The 18,332-nt window shown below is 38.3% G+C and overlaps 4 protein-coding genes across 5 annotated transcripts; all 4 read left to right on the forward strand.

Moving 5' to 3' along the window:
• The first annotated feature begins 976 nt into the window (after positions 1–976).
• Positions 977–2,901, forward strand: LOC140007392 (scarecrow-like protein 18). The gene is made up of 2 exons (XM_072050151.1): positions 977–1,419; positions 1,623–2,901. The coding sequence occupies exons 1-2, from the start codon at positions 977–979 to the stop codon at positions 2,899–2,901; spliced, it is 1,722 nt and encodes a 573-aa protein (XP_071906252.1).
• A 2,362-nt stretch (positions 2,902–5,263) lies between these two features.
• On the forward strand, positions 5,264–8,584 carry LOC140007876 (scarecrow-like protein 18). Its single transcript, XM_072051450.1, has one exon. The coding sequence runs from the start codon at positions 6,443–6,445 to the stop codon at positions 8,234–8,236; it is 1,794 nt and encodes a 597-aa protein (XP_071907551.1). The 5' UTR covers positions 5,264–6,442; the 3' UTR covers positions 8,237–8,584.
• Positions 8,585–10,788: 2,204 nt separating this feature from the next.
• LOC140007393 (DELLA protein RGL1-like) lies at positions 10,789–12,605 on the forward strand. Its single transcript, XM_072050153.1, has 2 exons — positions 10,789–11,017; positions 11,080–12,605. The coding sequence occupies exons 1-2, from the start codon at positions 10,789–10,791 to the stop codon at positions 12,603–12,605; spliced, it is 1,755 nt and encodes a 584-aa protein (XP_071906254.1).
• Positions 12,606–14,081: 1,476 nt separating this feature from the next.
• LOC140007877 (probable bifunctional TENA-E protein) lies at positions 14,082–17,155 on the forward strand. Of its 2 annotated transcripts, none has more exons than XR_011815336.1 (4): positions 14,082–14,323; positions 15,083–15,300; positions 16,029–16,745; positions 16,831–17,155. XR_011815336.1 is itself a non-coding variant. In XM_072051451.1 (4 exons), exons 1-3 carry the CDS (start codon positions 14,162–14,164, stop codon positions 16,342–16,344), a joined length of 696 nt encoding a protein of 231 aa, XP_071907552.1. In that variant the 5' UTR covers positions 14,082–14,161; the 3' UTR covers positions 16,345–16,391; positions 16,488–16,566. The 2 variants fall into 2 exon arrangements, 1 of the variants encoding a protein (XP_071907552.1); XM_072051451.1 differs by lacking the exon at positions 16,831–17,155 and having other exon boundaries at positions 16,029–16,391; positions 16,488–16,566.
• The last annotated feature ends 1,177 nt before the right edge of the window (positions 17,156–18,332 follow it).

An 18,332-nucleotide genomic window follows, 5' to 3' on the forward strand; every position in this document is an offset into this window, starting at 1 on the left:
CTGGAAAGGTTTGCAAGCTTCACGAGTGGTCAAACGATATGATCAGAGAGGCTCGATTAGTTTCCGGAAAGGTTCTTACGACACAAGTGGACACTTTGGATGCTTAATCTTCACAATTGATCAAAATGAATATAATTTATAGTTCTTCGGACATAAAAGTATATGCTTTGGATTCTTAATAATCTTCGTAAGTGATCAAAATGAGTCGACTTTCACGATAAATATTTACTTAATTTAATATTTGTACTTTTCATTTTCTAGCCCAATGGTCTCTTCTATGCTTGTCATTTGTATATTGAGGGTTGGAGACTGAAAAATATACTGCTAAAAATGCGTCTTCATTTCGTTGTCGCATTAAATTTTTTAAGCACAACCTTGGAGCTTCTCCAGCTGTTTTTTTTCAAGTAGTTTACATCAATCTTAGTTGAATTCAGTTCAATTCGACGGTGTACTACTAGGAAAATAATGGGTCCCCAGATCAGACTCCTAAAATTTTAGCTCAAGATCACGTAACCTTTGTTGATTTCGTGTAAAAAAATAAGTTAACTAAACATGTTTGATCCTTATTTGGTCACAAGTGTTAATTCTTCTTTGCGTCGTTTGTCCAATGTGGAATCCAAAGATTCGACCGCAGCCGAACGACGACATGATTAATCTCGAAGCTTTTGGCATTAAGCAGGTGGATCGTCAAAATCAAACGTACTCAATTGTTGGTTGTGTTTGTCCTTTCCTACGCGCTGGAATAAGTCAAAATCTTGCTATTTGCTATTCCAGAAAATCTATTTCAGCTGCAAGAAAGAATCTAAGGCTTGTGTATTTAAAGCGCTTCAAACTTGACGCCAACATCGATCAAACTTGTTGCTTTGATCGTGCTAGTACTGTATCACCTCTAGAATAAGCGGACATAAAGATTAGTTTGCAAGAATTTTAAGCATTAAAAAAAAATCTGCAAAAATCTCTCAAGTCTTAGGTCCTAATGGAGATGTTCCATTTCGATCACTTTGATTTTCTTGGGGTCTCTGGGAAGTATGGTTCTACAAAAGGTTTTCAGTTTGAAGATCATGCGAAAGAAGAGAAACGGAATCATCTGATTACAAATAATGATGATGAATGGGAAGCATCCAGAGGCATTGGTTCCTTTTATCCTGGTGCCCCTGGGTCGAATCAGGTGCATTGCAATACAGCTGATGGAGTTATCTTCTCCAAATTGCATCAGGAGCAGCAGTTAAAACAGTTGTCAGGTTTTGCCTGTTTCAATGATCTCTACTTTGACATGGAAATCCCACCATTTCAATCATGTGAGGAAGCGATTAAGAAGCTTGTCGATGATGTGGCTTTCGAGGGTTCAGAACCTAATGATGCCAAGAAAGAAAGGCCATATGCAGGATCCCTTCAGATTCTGAAGAACTACAGGAAAAGGTTCAGAAAATTAGCCTTGTTTGGATTGCCGGTTTCCGTCAAAAAATTACATCGTTTTCCGTGATCACATTTCCCTATTACCTTTTTCCCTCACATACATCAAATCGCTACAGTAATTTTTCCATGAAAAATCACGGAAAATGCAATCCAAACACAAAAAAGACGGATTTTCCAAGTTACCTGGGGTGCACTTTTATAACTAGCCAGAAATTATCTACTGATGCTATTCTAAAGTTGGCTGCACAAAATTTCATCCGAAGTTCTTCCGAAGGTACTTCTTCTGAATTCTTTGTGCTTAACCATCCTTATGCAAGTTCATTCGTTGGCTTGGGTGAGGAAGACATCAAAGGTGTGCAACTTGTCCAGTATCTTCTAGCTTCAGCTGAATTAGTGGGCAAGAAACAGTTCGAACGTGCAGGTAAGCTCCTCCTTGAATGTGATAAGCTGAGTTCTAATCAAGGAAATGCTATTGAAAGGTTAGTCTACTATTTCTCTGGTGCACTCCACGAGAGAATTGATCGTGAAACTGGAACAGTTACTCCCAAAGGATTGGGGAAGATGCAGTCCCTCGATATGCTAGACACGATGTCAGGCATCACACCAGACATTATTGCGATGCAAAAATCAATACCCTTTAGTCAGGTTAGCCAATTTGCTGGAGCTCAAGGTATATTAGATCATGTAGCTGATGCAACAAAAATTCATATTGTCGATCTTGAGATAAGGACTGGGATGCAGTACACAATCTTGATGCAAGCTCTAGCGACTAGGAGTCAAAATCCCCTTGAATATCTTAAGGTAACTGCGATAGGAACCAAATCAAAGGTCAAAATTGAGGAGACTGGAAGACGACTCGCAAGCTTTGCCCGGGCTTGGAACTTGAAATTCTCACTTAACATAGTCATGGTTGCAGATATCATGGATCTTAATGAGAACCTGTTTGAGATATATGCTGATGAAGCAGTTGCTGTCTGGGTCGAGTACTACTTGACGTTCATGATTCGCAGGCAAGATATACTGGAATCGTTGATGAATGTTGTCAAAGCTATTAATCCTCGTGTGATGATTGTTACCGAAGTCGAGGGAAACCATAATTCTCCAGTTTTTGTGACCCGCTTCATTGAAGCTCTATTTTACTATGGTGCTTTCTATGATTCCTTGGAAGACTGTCTGAAGCATGACTCAAAGAATAGAATGTTCGTTGAATCAGTATACTTCAGTCAGGCAATAAGGAACATAGTAGCAACTGAAGGAGAGGAAAGGACAATCCGACATGTGGCAGTGAACGTCTGGAAGGCATTTTTTGCTCGTTTTGGGATGGTTCAGGTTGAGTTAAGCATGTCTTCCATGTACCAAGCGAATTTGTTGCTGAAGAATTTTGATTGTGGGAGTTCCTGCACGCTTGCTATGGATGGAAAAGGCCTAATCATCGGGTGGAAGGGAACCCCAATTCATTCACTTTCTGCTTGGAAGTTTCGATAATATTCTAAGAATGCAGTTCTGGACTTTGATATTTTGAATCTGTCATCGTCCTCCTAACTGTCTATCTAAATCTGTAAAATGCATATGCAGGTTTTTTTTCATGTTGCTTGACATAGATACTAAGATTGATTAGTTGATTGTTTTTTTTTTTTTTTTTGCAAACCAAGCATAAAGTCTTTGTGATTTTGCGTGCAGTCATGTTTGAGTCTTATCTTGAAGTTGCTGATCCTACGGCCTCTGATATTTGAGTGGAATTTAGGAATGATGGTGGTAATGCAAGAGATTCTTTAACAGCTTGCTTACTCCAACGGTTGCATCCGTATTTTCATTGTGTTAGATGTACTTCCTGTATAAATGTATAGTGATCGGAATTCATCAAGGTTTTCCCTTTTCTCCAATCTTCAGTGTCCTATGTAGATGCATGCCTCCTTTTCTCTTAGTTATGCAGAAAAGATCCAGCATAACGGTGACTTAAAACTGTACAAACTTCAACTCTACCACAAGGAAAATTAAGGTTGAATGTTCCTGTACAAGGGATCACGCATGAAAGAATCGAGATCTCTGCTCTCGATAAGCATGAAAGAGCAATTCTATCCAAATTGTTGTGTTTGTATCCTTGGTTTAGTAAGAACTCTGCTGTGTTCGATGTGCATGTCATTAGAAGCAATCTGTCAGTCCGATGACCAAAGTCTGAAGTGCTTCACTCAATTGCATTCGAAATTATCTTCAAATGTTTGTAATTTGGTAAGGAAGTTGGCTGATTTACTAAATGCCATTCTAGAGCCGCCTACCACTCTTAGTGGCCAACAAAAGAATAGTACAAATATTTGGGCATGGAACTCGGTGAAAACAAGAACCTACTTTGTTGCAAATATGAAGACTGAAATTCCAGCCATGATCATAATAATGTCAGTCAGAGTTGGAAGTTTTCCAAGAATATGGCTGATTGGAGTGTGAATTGTGTGACTAGTCTGAGTCGGCTCCAATTTGAACATACCATGAATTGCAATCCAATTTAGCCTCTGTATTGCTTGTCTCCTGACTGTGCAAGGTCGAAAGAGAAATTAACTCTTGCAACCTCTTGTAAGGGTATCGACCTGTCAAAGTTTGACATACTTTTTCTTGTTGCTATGAATAAGAAACTCAGACATAAAATTAAGTAGTTTCTTCGACTTCTTGTGACTGCAATCGATTTTTCCTCAGTCTTCGGAGTGTTTTTAAGGCAATGATTTTCCCTTTTCTTTTAGTTTTAGGTTGAGACAAAACTTTAAAGTATACAGAGTCTGGCAATAGAATCTACAGTTGGAAAAGCAACACACATCCAGAACATCAGAAATGAACCAAATGCAGCCTGGAATGGTTTGTCTTTCTTATAAAAGAAACTTGCTGCCGTTTAGGGGACAAGATTGCGCACAATAAAGTGGCATACCCTTTCTAACCAATGCACTTGAAAGCAGTAAGGAATAAACGAGCACTGCAAAAGTAACAGAAGGAGCTGTTTAGGATTGATAATCAGGTAGTTTAGGATTTGTGACAAATCTCCAACCTTAATTTCCTTAGGCCTAGTGAAACTAGCCCAGCCTAGCGCTTTTTTTTTTTTACTTTCATCGTGATGATATGATCTCCAGAAAGATTCTCCTTTGCTGGTCATTGAATAAATTAATCAAGTTCGGTCGAGTTAATCATAAACTGGCTGAGTCAAAACTTGAGTTTTAACTCACATATGTGTATGTATTTGGGGCTCAAATAACTTGTAGGATCTAATTGAGCCTCACATGTATGTATATGTAGTTTAATTTTTTTATTTAGTAATATAAAATATCCATTCTATCCCTCCATCTAAAAGATATAAAATGTTTATCCATATTGCTCCAAACGATCATCTCATTCCTATAATTACACGGAGCGTATGGTAGAATGGTGACACTCTGATTTAACGTGGAGTAGACTTGTGTTGTTGATATAAACAATCTTAAAGACATTTTATACGATTTAAGGTTGTAGCATTCTTTTGTTAAATGCATCCGGTTCAAATATTCTTTCGACTTAAGCAAAAAGCCAATAGCCGAAGGAACAACTTTTGAGAAGGAATTTTGTTCAACGGATTGTGCGTTTGCGGCCAAAAGATGCTCAAGATGACGGCCAATGTCCACGGAGCACAGAGGATTGAAAGGCTGGCTATGTTAAGATAGGATTTTGGTTGTCCCAGTTGTTTGAGACGTATTCTCCAAAGTTCAGAGATGAGACGCAGAAATTGTCGATTTCTGTTGTCGACTAATGGAGCTACTCGGCAGAAGAGGCCATCATCCAACACTAGGGTCTGGACTTTGGTAAGTTCCAGGTAGATTTTGAACCTTGGTAATGGGGGGCATCTTCAGTCATTGAATCAAATTTTCTTGTCACCGTTGACAAATAATGTGTTAGCCCAGATGGTTTCACCTGGGCATCAAGTTTTTTCAACAAATCTTGATAAGCCCAGTTGCAGATATAAATGGGGCAACTATTCTCCAAGCCAAGCAGGATTGGACAAAATTTTCTGTTCATTTTCCTGCGGATGCTTTTCATTTCTTTTGGAGTGAAATTTAACATATTCGACGGTTGATTAGATTATTTGATTACCTTCTGTGTATGTGACGATAGTCCCTAAGATAATTTGCTAATGGCTCCAGAAAGACCAAGTGTAATAAGCAATTCGCATCGCTAAAGCTTCTACTTTAGTTGTTGATCAATACATGTAGTGCTTGCTATCATATGGACTAGTCTTGGATTCTGATTCGACTTTGAAACCTTAGCATTTCCGTTCTGCTTAAACCTTCTGATCCGACTTTGAAACTTCAGGCTAGCCACTCTTTTTTTTTGTGGCTTAAACACATTTCACCTTATAGTAATACCAAACAATGGAAAAGAATGGCAGAACCAAAAAGGGAACAATTGTTCCCCTCAACTAGAACCTAAGATTTTGCAACACTATTTGAATTTCTCACTATTTCACTTGAATGAATGCACACTCTTTGTGGTCTGAGCAATTACGAACCTGCAGAAATTACAAACAGATCACTCTCAACTGTTATTTTCCAAAGCGAGGACAAGATTTGATGTCTGTCCTTAGCATCCTTAGAAATGAATTTTAAAGCTATTAATTCAGCTTAATCATCGTCAACCACTATTATCTAAACCAAAGATGCTAGCTTTGACGTTTGCTCTGTAGAAGACAAGAGCGTAATATCAACGACTACGGCCTAGTGATCATATCACTATCTCAGCTTAGTTAAGTCGTCTGAAGCTACTTTTATCCGTTTTTGTTTCTTTTATCTGTATCTATCTGACTGACTTATTAACTGAGCAGGATTATCTCATTATTGCAGCTGAATTAAATAAAGGGTCACCTTCTGGAAGTAACTCGAAGGTTTTAACAATTAACTTTGCCATATGTGAAATGTAAATGTTAGGATTCTATAAATAGAAGATTGGTGTATTATCTACTTGATCATTAAAAGCTGATTTTTTTGGTAGTAAAGCTCTCAAAGTTGAGAACATCGAGATGTCCTACAAGATGTCCTCTCTTGAGAAACTTGATCTTGGTGGATTTCCTGATAATTTTGCTCCTCCTAAAGGTAAAAAGGTTGCTGGAGAAGGAAATGCAAAGAAACGAACTCGAACTCATTCCTCAGGCGGTGAAAAAGGTGGAGAATCAGAGGAGATTACTTCACTTTATTCTGGCCTCAGCTTCGACAACCAGAAGGATAATACTGCTGAGGAAAGAATTTCCTTGTCTAAGTATCAGCACGAACTGCAACTGCAGCAGTTTGTGGACTTTGGAGGTTTGGATAATCTGTACTTTGATGTAGTCTCTCCACCATTTCAATCATGTTCTGAGGAGATAAGAAAACTATTTAATACCAAGCCTGGAAATCCAGAGTTTGCTGAATCCTGCAAGGAGAAGCCACATGCAACCTCTCTGGAGATTCTGAAGAACTATGGAAGTAGGCTGCGAAGACTGAATGGTGAAAAGATAAACATATCCCACTTTGACGTTGCAAGCACTGGGATAAGCAAGAAAAAGCTATCAACTCTTGCAATTTTGCGCTTAGCTGGAGAAAATTTCATTCATACATCTAATTCCACAGCAAAGAGTGAACTCTCCACTCTTAGTCACCCATATGCCAGTTCATTTCTTGGCCTCTCTGAGGAAGACACTAAAGATGTACAACTTGTCCAGCATCTTCTAGCTGCTGCTGAGAAAGTAGGTGAGAAGCAATTTCATCGAGCAGGAAAACTCCTGAAGAAGTGTAAAAAGCTAAGCTTTGACAAAGGAAACCCTGTTCAGCGTCTAGTTCACTATTTTTCAGGAGCTCTTCATGAGCGAATTGATAGAGAAACTGGAAGATCTAGATCTCAGGGTACTGGGAGGATGCTCACAAAGTCTGTTGAAAATACTTTAGCTACGATCAACTCCACTGTCCTAGCATTCCAAAAAGCAGTACCTTTCTCTCATGTTAGCCAATTTGCTGGAATTCAAGCCATCATAGAACAGGTTGAAGATGCGAGAAAGGTCCACATCATTGACCTCCAGGTCAGGCTGGGAACACAGTACACCATGTTAATACAAGCTCTTGCAGCTGGATCTGAATGTCCTGTTGAGCATCTCAAGATAACTGCTGTTGCAACTAGTTGCAGGGAAGCGATAGAGGCAACAGGTAGGCGATTAGTAAGCTTTGCCGAATCCTTTAGCTTGCCTCTCTCCTTTAGTATAGTGATGTTAGATGATATTTTAGACCTTCATGGAAATGTCTTTGAGCTTGATGATGAGGAAGCTGTTGCAGTCTATTCAGAATACTTTTTTATGATGATGATTGGATCTCCAGACAGGCTGGAATCTTTGATGGGAGTCATCCGAAATCTTAATCCTCGTGTATTTGTTATTACTGAAGTTGAAGCAAATCACAATGCCCCAGTATTTGTGAACCGCTTCACTGAAGCTCTCTTTTATTATGGTGCATTTTTTGATGCCTTTGAAGATTGTCTAAAGGATGACGAAGCAAATAGAATGGTCCTGGAATCAATCTACTTCAGTAAGGGAATAAAAAATATTGTGTCAGCTGAGGGGGAGGAAAGGACAATCAGACATGTGAAAATCAATGTCTGGAGGGAGTTTTTTGCACGGTTTGGGATGGTTGAAGTAGAATTAAGCATGTCATCCTTGTATCAAGCAAATTTGCTTCTTAAGAACTTTGCTTGTGGTAATTCTTGTACACTTGATGTGGATGGGAAAGCTCTAATTGTTGGGTGGAAAGGAACACCAACCAATTCTCTTTCTGCTTGGATTTTTGAATAAGATTCGATTACAGAAGGCTAAAAACTCTAATGAAGAGTGTAGTCTATCTTTAGTGCTTTGTTATCATTGCCTAATTATTGGGTGTATTTGCTTATTTTGTTAGTAGGAGAATAATTTCTTCCCTAGTTGTTAATTCCTTGCTGTCTCCAGTCACTACAAGTTACCCTAAAAATGTATAATTTTACTTTTTCGTGTCACTGTTTAGGGTCGTGTCTGATCTCGCAGAAACTCACTTTATGCTTGAACTGGTTAGATATCGACATAAGAATGACTTTATCGACCAAAAGTTACAGTATTTTGGTGTGGAAAGAAGTTTGGCAAATGAATAAATCTTTTCCTTTCTGAGCCTGTCCCTCCATTATATATGTGTGTATGTGGGTTGTACATTGCTTGTGTATCTCTAACAACAAAGTCTTTTATATGTTCCTTTTCTGTCTTGATATGGATACTTGACAGACATCATGACCAGCTTGCCTGCTTTGCGCCTGCAGTTTGATATGTACACTTCATTTGTCTTAGGACCTACTGAACATTAAGCTGAAGGAAAGTTGGCAAGTTTGTTACCCAAAAAAAAAGGGAAATTTGTTTGAATTCCCATGACTTGGAATTCAAGTCATAGTCCAGAAAATGAAGGCCCAACTAAAAGAAACCGAAAGCCAAAACGGTGTTGCTATAAACAGAAAATGCAAGTGTAATAGTCAAACCAGAAGTTTTTCCCCCTTGTCACCGTCTTTGATCCAGGCTACGGACCAGACAGAAAACAGTCCAATCTGGTGCCCGTTTATAAATCATTTAGCCAACTTGAAATAATTGATGATACATCTACTCATATGTAACATCTCAGACCATACAAATTAGATGTCTGAAGCATAATTACTGAACTAAACTTATTTCAATGGCACTTCCTGAGCTCTTAAGTTGACAATAGACAAAGATACCTTCCCTCTTTTTGACAATTTATTTGTACTCCCTGCACAGGAAAGAAAAGAGTCATTGCCAACTGACTACCTAGTTCAGTCCAATATTCAGAATACAAGAAGCATTAGTTAGTTCGTCGAGTATAGCCTCATTTCTTTCAAAAGTGGAGCCTTTTACTGATCAAACTGAGCTACATTCTTGTCACCAACTGTGATAAATTGTATTGCTAGTTAAGTTCCCTATGATGAGTTGACGAATGGTTAAACATACTGCTGTTTGGGGCTGAATCTTGTTTTTTTTTTCTCCTCTATTCTTCAGTACTGCAGAATTCATATTATTGATATCATCAGCTATAACAGCATGATCAGCGGCCACTGGATGTCATTGTTGAAAGAACCAAGAGAATGGAAAAATGGTGCTCACTTTGACGCTTTGAACCTTAACCAAGAGTTATCATTCATTTTGGATCGTTTCCTCCAGAAGACACAACTTCTTCATCTAAGATGGTTGTTTAAGACCCCAAGGACGACTCATCTGAGATACAGCCTGATGAATGGTGGTTGTCTACTTGGAATTGCGCCTTTGGACTTCTGCTAGTATGGCGCAGACATTTGTAAGCTCTCACAGGAGTGGCCAGAAACCTGAAGCCATGCGTAAATTGTGGTTAAAGGACGGGAAGCCAGTACAAATGCACCGATTCCTTGAACTGCTTTGGTGAAGCACTCTTATCTCAGCGAGATGTTGGATTGTGTGAAAGGAAGGCATGGAGCACCAAATTATGTATAGAAAAATGAGCGAAGAAGACATCCTTGAGGATCGGCTCTGAAACATTGTCATAGCTAAGGGTACTAAGAGGATTCATCTGAGATGAAGAGATTGCTTTCAGGAGGACCCTTTTTACACGGTTTGGGATAATGGAAATAGAGTTCAGCAGGACATCACTATGTCAAGCCACCCGCCTGCTTAATGAAAATTAATGCCCATTACTTGCATTAGGCATGTAACCTAACTTGGATACTAAATTGCTAATGGTTGCTTTGAGTCGCAATTTTCAAATATCTGCTAGATTTACTAAATTCACTAGAAAAGCTTAAATTTTTTTTTTTTTTTTTGCAAAGAGTACTTCATATTTTATTCATGATACTCGCTTTATCGTCTAGAATAAGGCAAAAAAGTATACGTTGAAGACCAAAGATATAAAAAAGAGCTGCCAAATACAACTCTAGGGGACGAATTTCCACCTATAGATACTAGCCAGGTAGTTCCAAATGATCAAATACAATAAGAACCCCTAGTTTAATAGGTCCGTCAGCATAGAAGCATCCAACTGCAAATGCCAAGTCAAAATAGTAACCATCGATACAATGTACTATCAGTTGCATGAGAGATTTACAATCTCTGAACTCGTCCAAAGGTAATTGTAAATTTGTGATCAAAATTCTTTTGAAGAGTTGGTCCACTGGAAGGGAATGTTAAACAGCAGGCGTAATCACATTTTTCATGATTTTCAACTACTCCATGCAGAAAAATGACCTCTTGACTAATCCTATATAAGTAGTCCTGCAGTTCGTCGTTGTCTCGTAACGGTATTCTCTTCTGATTATTGCTCAAGTCATTGGGATAATCCGAACTATATGTCGGATCTTGAGAACATGTGTGCCCCACGAGGCGATGATTGCCTTTGTCTGGACCGAAGTCTTCTTCAGTGCCTGGTGCGGTATGCAATGACAATCCCAATCGGCAAGAAAACAAGCAATGCACTTGCTGTGTCGGAGATCAATCCATCTGTCAAGAAGACGTTTTTACAAATAATTCTTTTATTGGATTTTCCGCTTGAGCTGAGGAACCGGAAGACTGCTGACTGCATTTCTTTTTTTCTTTTTTTTTTTAAAAAGACATGCTTTGTTCCGTGGTTATTTAAGCAGCTTCCCTCAAGCCCCCATTTAGAGTTTCAGCAGACTGGAAAGATATGGATTCTGGTCCAGCGAATATCAGCAATTCACAAACCATCTCTTATGTTGCTGATACAGAGAGGGAAATCCCGCAAATTCCTTTAAATCCTTTAGAACTTCTGAATCAGTATGCTCCAAAGGTGAAGCGTTTGAGAGTGGAAGATTCCAGTGAGAAAAAATCTGATCCTCCACCTAATCCTGCTAGTTCTGGTCACGGTCAAGCAATCCCAGCTGCCAGCATCATCAAGATGGCAAAAGCTCGACTCCTTCAGTTAAATTCCCAAAAGGCCGATATTGTTTCCTACGCTTCGACTTCTTTTGGTGCTCAATGTGGGCTCCCTTCTGCTGCTGCTGAAGACTTCGAGCTTGCACTACGACTTCTAGCTGCTGCTGAAAAGGTGGCCAAGCAACAGTTTGTTTATGCAAGAAAGCTGCTCAGCTTGTGCGAAAGCAGCGTTTCTCAAAGCGGTAATCCTATTCAAAGAGTTGCTTACTATTTTGCTGATGCTCTGCAAGAAAAGATTGATAAAGAGTGGGGACTAGTTTCGTCCGAAGAAATGGAAAGAATAAGAAAGGGGCCAACTGATGTGGAGCAAACCATGATTAGATTGCGACCCGAAATGACGAGATGCCAACAAGAAATCCCTTTTTGTCTATACACTCAATTCACTGCAATTCAATCCATTCTGGATTGCGTGGCATCGGCAAAAAGGGTTCATCTAATAGATTTTGGAATTGATAATGGCTCACACTGGACATTGATCATGCAAGCATTTTCTGTCAGATTCGAATGCCCTCTCGAACATCTCAAGATTACAGCAGTTGGAGCCTCTAAGCAGATGATGGAAGACACAGGTAAGTGGCTATCCTCTTTCGCCGAGACCATCAGTTTACCGTTTTCATTCAGCATTATTGTATCAGAGATGAAGGATCTCAAGGAAGGTCGGTTTGGATTAGAACCTGACGACACTGTGGCAGTTTACTTGGGGTTGCGACTTTGGACTCTGTTACCGTGGCCTAATCAATTGGACAAGTTTATCAAATTGATTAGAAACCTCAACCCCCGTCTAATTGTAGTTAACGAAATGGAAGCGAGCATAAATTCACCAGACTTCCTAAAACGATTTAACGAATCAATTCATGTTTTTAGTGCAATTTTTGATTGCATCAATTCTTGCATGTACCACAGAGTCATGTTCAGGAAGCTGAATGAAGAAGTTATCTTTCCTGGGATGATCCGAAACATTGTCATAGCTGAGGGTATTGAGTGGATTCAGAGGTATGAAAAGATAAGTTTCTGGAGGGCCCTTTTCGGAAAGTTTGGCATTGTGGAAACAGACATGAGCCGGCCTCCGCCAGATCAAGAAATCTTGTTCCTCAGAAGTTCAGACCGGTTGACTTCTTGCACCGTGGAATTGGACAGGAAATGTCTGCTCCTGGGGTGGAAGGGTTCAGCAATTCAGTCTGTTTCTGCCTGGAAGATCAAGCAGGACGACTGAAAAGAATCAATAATGCCTCCTTGATTAGGAGTTGGAATTGACATCATAATCTCAACAGTTTTTACAATTGCCTGTACGATGTATTGTACCACTTCTGTGTTGTACGTTTTTCTTTTCCTTCACTTCTCAATACTGCGTCATGCAATTCACAGTACTATTTTTTCACTTTTCAATGTTGTGTCATGGAATTGACTCTTTTTCCCCCCCTAGCTAGTGGTAAGAAGGACGGAAAAAGGAGAGGATATATTCCTAGCCGTTTTGTACTTTGGTTATACGAAAATGGGCTATAAACGCGACTAGTTTTTAAACCAACGATGAAAAACAAACAAGAGAGCTGAAATACGAAATAGCCCAAGAAATTAACAAAAAACTCCCAATTGATTTGACACAATTTTTACATAAAAAAAAATAAAAGTTATCAAGCAACATCGACAAGGCTAATTACTCAGAATATTGATGAAAAAATAAAAAATCGGACATATATGATTCTAACAATGGGCATACATAACCCTATTGCTACAGCCCGTCAGTAAAAGAGGGGTTTTTTTTTAAAGCCTGACATTGTCAGCCCGGCAGCAAGAGTTTAATTTTTTTTCTTAAACGTTGCTAGACCTTATCAGCCCGACAGACAAAATTTTCTTTTTTTCAAACCTGAAAAAAGGGGGTTACTGATACGGCAAAAGGGTTCAATTTCATCCGAATCATGACGGACTCATAGAGATTTTGAAGTTAAAAGGGCCTAAATTTGTTGGAGAAGTCCTCCATGATTTTCCCGGCTATAAGATTTAAGGAAAAGGTCAGCTTTCCTCACCCTTGTTTGATCATGAGGAGCTTGCTGGTGGGCAATTTTATTATCTCCTGCCTCTTGGTGAAGAAAAGGCTTCTCAAGTTGGTGATGATTATGAACATCCCACTTTTTGATCATGGACTGACACTAAGAGTTGCAGGGGAAAAGGACATATTGTAGGATACAAATTCCAACCGTAAATATGTTAGAGTCTGGAGCCTTGTACCGAATTTTTCTTAATCCGAGCCTAGGCCCTAATAATTCTAGAAGCACATCACTAAGCACAGCGCAAGCAAAATTTAAAAAATAGTACCAATTTTTTCTTAAAAAAAAAATCATTCAAAACATTTTTTATATTTTATAAAATTATTTTTTTTATTCCTTATAAGAGTGTAATTTTACGTCTTTGTAAATTCACATTGATTAAATTTTGTCTCCACCTAAACCTCTGATTAATTTTTGATCGGAATCCATCAAATTATATTTTAGGGACAAAATTATCCAATCATATTTCAATTCATATTTTTTCACAATTCACAAAAGATAAACCTTTTTTGTTCTAATTTGAACAAGTTGATATCGCCGGAGGCAATTTTTGGGCTTTGCATGTTTAACACGTGGCAGAAGTGCAAAAGTCCACTTGTATCAGAGGTCGTAGGCATCTTTTACAAGAACGGTCCATTCCAAGTCTACTAGTTAGTAGTAGTTATTGGGTCGGTCAACCCAAGGGGAGGACTATGCAAAATTGTTTTCAACCTTGACGAAAGAAATGGAAAGGAAGGATGAAGCAGAAGAAGCTAAGAGCAAAGTTTCTGTCATCGAAACATGGCTGAGAAAGCACCGTTTGCTCTACGTTGGAGCCACCAGACACCCTTTTATCCATAGCATTCGAGATGGCTCTGTAGATATCTCTTCATTCAAGAGATGGCTGGTAAACTCATGGACTCGTGAATTTTTTTTTTCCGTTATTTGTTTCCTTTGTGTTTCTTCAATTGATCCTTATGTTCTAAATATTCCATTATTGGTTTCTATGAATCGGCTTTCTGTTGCCTTCCAATATATGTTCAGCTATGTTAAATCTGCCAATTCATTTTCTTCCATCCTCCCTATATTTGTAAATTAAATTCTATGTCGAAGCCCCTCTTTTGTCTTATCTGGAGAATTATTGCTATTTCTTTTTGGTCCCTTTTAGCGAAATCGTTCAGTTTTGTTTTGAATGTAAAAGAGGCACTAGACATGACAACTGAAGTTTTTGTGGTTTGCCACAAGCCCATCTTTTATGGAATACCATCTGTCTTTCTGTTTTTGTTTTATGATGGCCGGCCATCTATTTAAAGATGCTAAATTTACTGTCTTTTTGTCGTGGGTTGGAGAAAATTTAAATGTATTAGTGTGAGATTTGGGATTTTGCAGAAAAGCTAGTAACTTGGAAAGAAAGGAGGGAATTAGATACCAGTTAGGACTCTCTGCGACAAGTATGTGTACCATTCACTGCATTTGCCTTTTCATATTTCAGTGCTTGTATATGGGAAATAATCAACTTTAATCTGGAAATATAGAAATTAAGAAATAAAGGAATAAGCAATAAAACATGGTTGTAATTTGCTTGCTTTTGTATCTTGTCACGCTAAAACCATGTTTGTAGCAGTACATCATAAAGGCAGTAATATAGTCAAGAACTACATTGCAGGAGCAAGACTACATATTTGTTAGAGCATTTGTCCCTTTTGTTGCGACTGTCTTGCTTAAGGCCTGGAAGGAGTCCTTTGATGCCACTGATATGGACGTCATTTTGAGTGGCATGGCTTCTCTCAATGATGAATTTGCTTGGTTCAACAAAGAGGCTTCAAAGTGGGGTGTTTCACTCACAAATGTTGCTCCTCAGAAGGCAAACCTTGATTACTGCAGGTACGCTGTCTTGTTATGGATAAAGTTTCACTAAGTGTCTATAAGTAACCTTTTCCTGCTAAGAGTTGATCAGCGTATCATGAAAAGCAATTTCATGTCATGTCCTTGGGAAATAAAAAATAATTTTCTGCTTGTGTTAATAGAAAAGGGCTTTAAGTTTTACAATGGCAATGAGAATGTCTTCAGAGCCCAATTTCTTTAGCATGCTGTTCGTTTTAGGTTCTGTAACTTATGTACGATTCATTTTTATTCCAATCATAAGTTACCAGGTTGTGCTAATCCTTAGAATTTCAAGTCAGTAGTCATATTGTGTTGAAGCTTTTCTGGATAGAACCACAACTTTGCTGGGACTACTGGAGCATCAGTAATAGGCCTTTTGCATATGCTAATATACATTGTTTTGCTCATTACCTTCATATTGCACGGAAGTTTAAGAATCCCATTGCTTTAATGTCAAAGAATGATTACCTCTTGTATGTAAAAATTTCCCCTTTATCATGGTAATCTTGCAGTTTCTTGTTTGGCTGGCAACCCACTTTATTTACATATGCTGAAAGAATAGAACTTTCCGAGCTGAGCACCATTTTTTAATCAGTTATGTAAAATGGGAAAGTTTTAGTTTATCTTTTTGTTATTCAAGCCCCAAATCTTCAGCCTTAAGAGAGGAGATATCATGTCATGAATCAGAGACTTTCAAAGTGATGGTAACTCTTCACCTTTGGGTACAGATTTCTGGAAAGTCTAATGAGCTCTGAAGTTGAATACACCGTGGCTATTACAGCTTTTTGGGCTATTGAAACTGTTTATCAAGACAGCTTTGCACACTGCCTGGAAGATGGTTCGAATACTCCAGAAGAATTAAGAGATACCTGCCAGAGATGGGGGAATGATGGCTTTGGTCAATATTGCCGTGCGCTCCAAAGCATAGCCGAGCATCATCTAGAGAAGGCATCTGATGATGTTCGTAAAAGAACCGAGGCAGCAGTGCTAGATGTTCTTGAATATGAAGTTGCCTTTTGGAACATGAGCCAAGGGGATACCTGAATGCTTTGGGTTGATATCTCTCCCAGTGCCTGGGCATGTTAGACAATGTAGGTGATGCACCTTTGAGCGACTCTAGCAGGATTTTCTACATTAACGTTTAATAAATTGCCCAGGGTTTGATTTTCTACACATCTTGATTTCAGTATCCTCCAGTATCTGTAGAACTAAGTCTGCGCATTATCATTTTCTGCTGCTATCCATCTAAAGATGACTGTTATCCAAGTTAGGAGGGCTTCTGCCTCTGATTAGTGATGCAAATTAATTCCTTTTTTCCAACATCGAACCAGCCATTGCATTTAGAAAAGAATATCTACACCGCTCAACTTCGGCTGCACAGAACTTTGGCAAGATTTGATATGGTCAACCTGCTCTGTTGTGAAATAATAACCTCTTGTTCCACGGTGAGAACTCCCAATGCTAAAAATTGCTGGAGTTTTTTTCATTACTCTAATCCCGTTTGCTTCTTTCTTGCATGTATTACATCAGAGTTTAGCCCATAAATGACTTTGTGTAATTGGGAGGTGGTGATAACTGATAAAAGTCCCAGTAAAGATTCAAGGCACCAGGGATGGCATGGTGGTTGACTATGGGACATGGCCTTGGAAAACCTATTCATGATGGATCTGAAAACTCTCCGTCCCTTTTTTTTTTTTTTTCACTGCCTTGATCCCTGCTGATTCCAGAAGAGATCATGAGCAATTTTACGATTCTGTACTGCTGAAGTAGGATTTGAAGAAATCCAGTTAATGGCTTGTACTTTATACGCATCTATTGGAAAACACGGTCGAATGTGGTGGTTCTATCGGCTCAACCCTGATATCTGGCATTTTTTACTTCTTGAACGCAAGTCAAAAGGCAATGGCCCCTTGATATTGATCATGTTTAGCCTGCAGGAAACAAAAAATTTGTTGCCCTCCCATACAGTCAAACAACAGCGATGTACAAAAGAAAGAGCACCATGCCAATTAGGCAGAAAGCAATAATAATAATAATATATTATTCCCATATTAGTTCCAACGGTTAAGTGACTGTAGTTGCTAACGATTGAACTTAATTTGTCATGTCAACCATTTTCTTCCCCTTATGTTTTACTACTACTATTTCTTTTCAGCTATTTTAGGACAAAAGACTGTAGACAGATAGATGGCTTTTTAAAATTTTTTATTTTAGGAACCGAAATTATAAAAGCTAAGGCTCCCCTTAACAGGTACTTCCTACTTCAATCTACACCATCTTTAGAATTTAATTACATAGATTTAATTTATATTACGACAACAAGAGGTCTTTGTATGCCTGCGGGCCAAAAAAAAAAAAAAAGGAAATAAATAAACAGAAAAGTTCCAGCAGAGGACAAATATATCTTTGATTTATCCTCGGTAATAAATAACGTTTGACCATTAAAAGTCAATTTTTTTTTTAAAAAAAAAAATCTCCGCAAAAGGTACACAATAGCCAAGACAGCAACAGATTTGATGTGACTTTTGCCTTTTTATTCGTTCGAGATTTACCATATTAAGAAAATAGAGCTACTCCTTCGACCTCAAAAAGGAAAATGGGCAACTTGAATATACTGCACTTGATATTCTTCCCTCAAGCACCTGCCTTTATTTAAAATATTTACACTTACTGGGATGGAACATCATGGACTGATTTTTCAATTAATCAAATTAATTTCAAAAAAAAATTAGTAGTGCTGAATTTTTAAATTGACTAAATTATGTAGAAAATATAGAACATTGCATTTAAAAAAAAAAAACTAAAAGCTAATCAAAACTGAGCTCCAATTAAAAGATAATTTTAACTTAGCTCCAGTGATCATCGAATTGGAGTACAATTTTAGGCCTTGTTTGGACTGCGGTTTTCCGTCGGAAAATTACGTCATTTTTCGTGATCACATTTTCTTATTATCTTTTTCCCTCACATACATCAAATCATTACAGTAATTTTTCCATGAAAAATCATGAAAAATGCAATCCAAACACAACCTT

This window comes from Coffea arabica, chromosome 5c (assembly GCF_036785885.1).
Source record: "Coffea arabica cultivar ET-39 chromosome 5c, Coffea Arabica ET-39 HiFi, whole genome shotgun sequence".
NCBI lineage: Eukaryota > Viridiplantae > Streptophyta > Magnoliopsida > Gentianales > Rubiaceae > Coffea > Coffea arabica.

Bases quoted from the DNA above. Each gene is read 5' to 3' on its own strand.
- LOC140007392 (XM_072050151.1), top strand. From the start codon at position 977: ATGGAGATGTTCCATTTCGATCACTTTGATTTTCTTGGGGTCTCTGGG. The intron at 1,420-1,622 runs GTTCAGAAAATT...TTTTATAACTAG, and splicing joins CTGAAGAACTACAGGAAAAG to CCAGAAATTATCTACTGATG.
- LOC140007876 (XM_072051450.1), top strand. From the start codon at position 6,443: ATGTCCTACAAGATGTCCTCTCTTGAGAAACTTGATCTTGGTGGATTT.
- LOC140007393 (XM_072050153.1), top strand. From the start codon at position 10,789: ATGTCGGATCTTGAGAACATGTGTGCCCCACGAGGCGATGATTGCCTT. The intron at 11,018-11,079 runs GCATTTCTTTTT...TTATTTAAGCAG, and splicing joins GAACCGGAAGACTGCTGACT to CTTCCCTCAAGCCCCCATTT.
- LOC140007877 (XM_072051451.1), top strand. From the start codon at position 14,162: ATGGAAAGGAAGGATGAAGCAGAAGAAGCTAAGAGCAAAGTTTCTGTC. The intron at 14,324-15,082 runs GTAAACTCATGG...ACTACATTGCAG, and splicing joins CTTCATTCAAGAGATGGCTG to GAGCAAGACTACATATTTGT. The intron at 15,301-16,028 runs GTACGCTGTCTT...CTTTGGGTACAG, and splicing joins GCAAACCTTGATTACTGCAG to ATTTCTGGAAAGTCTAATGA.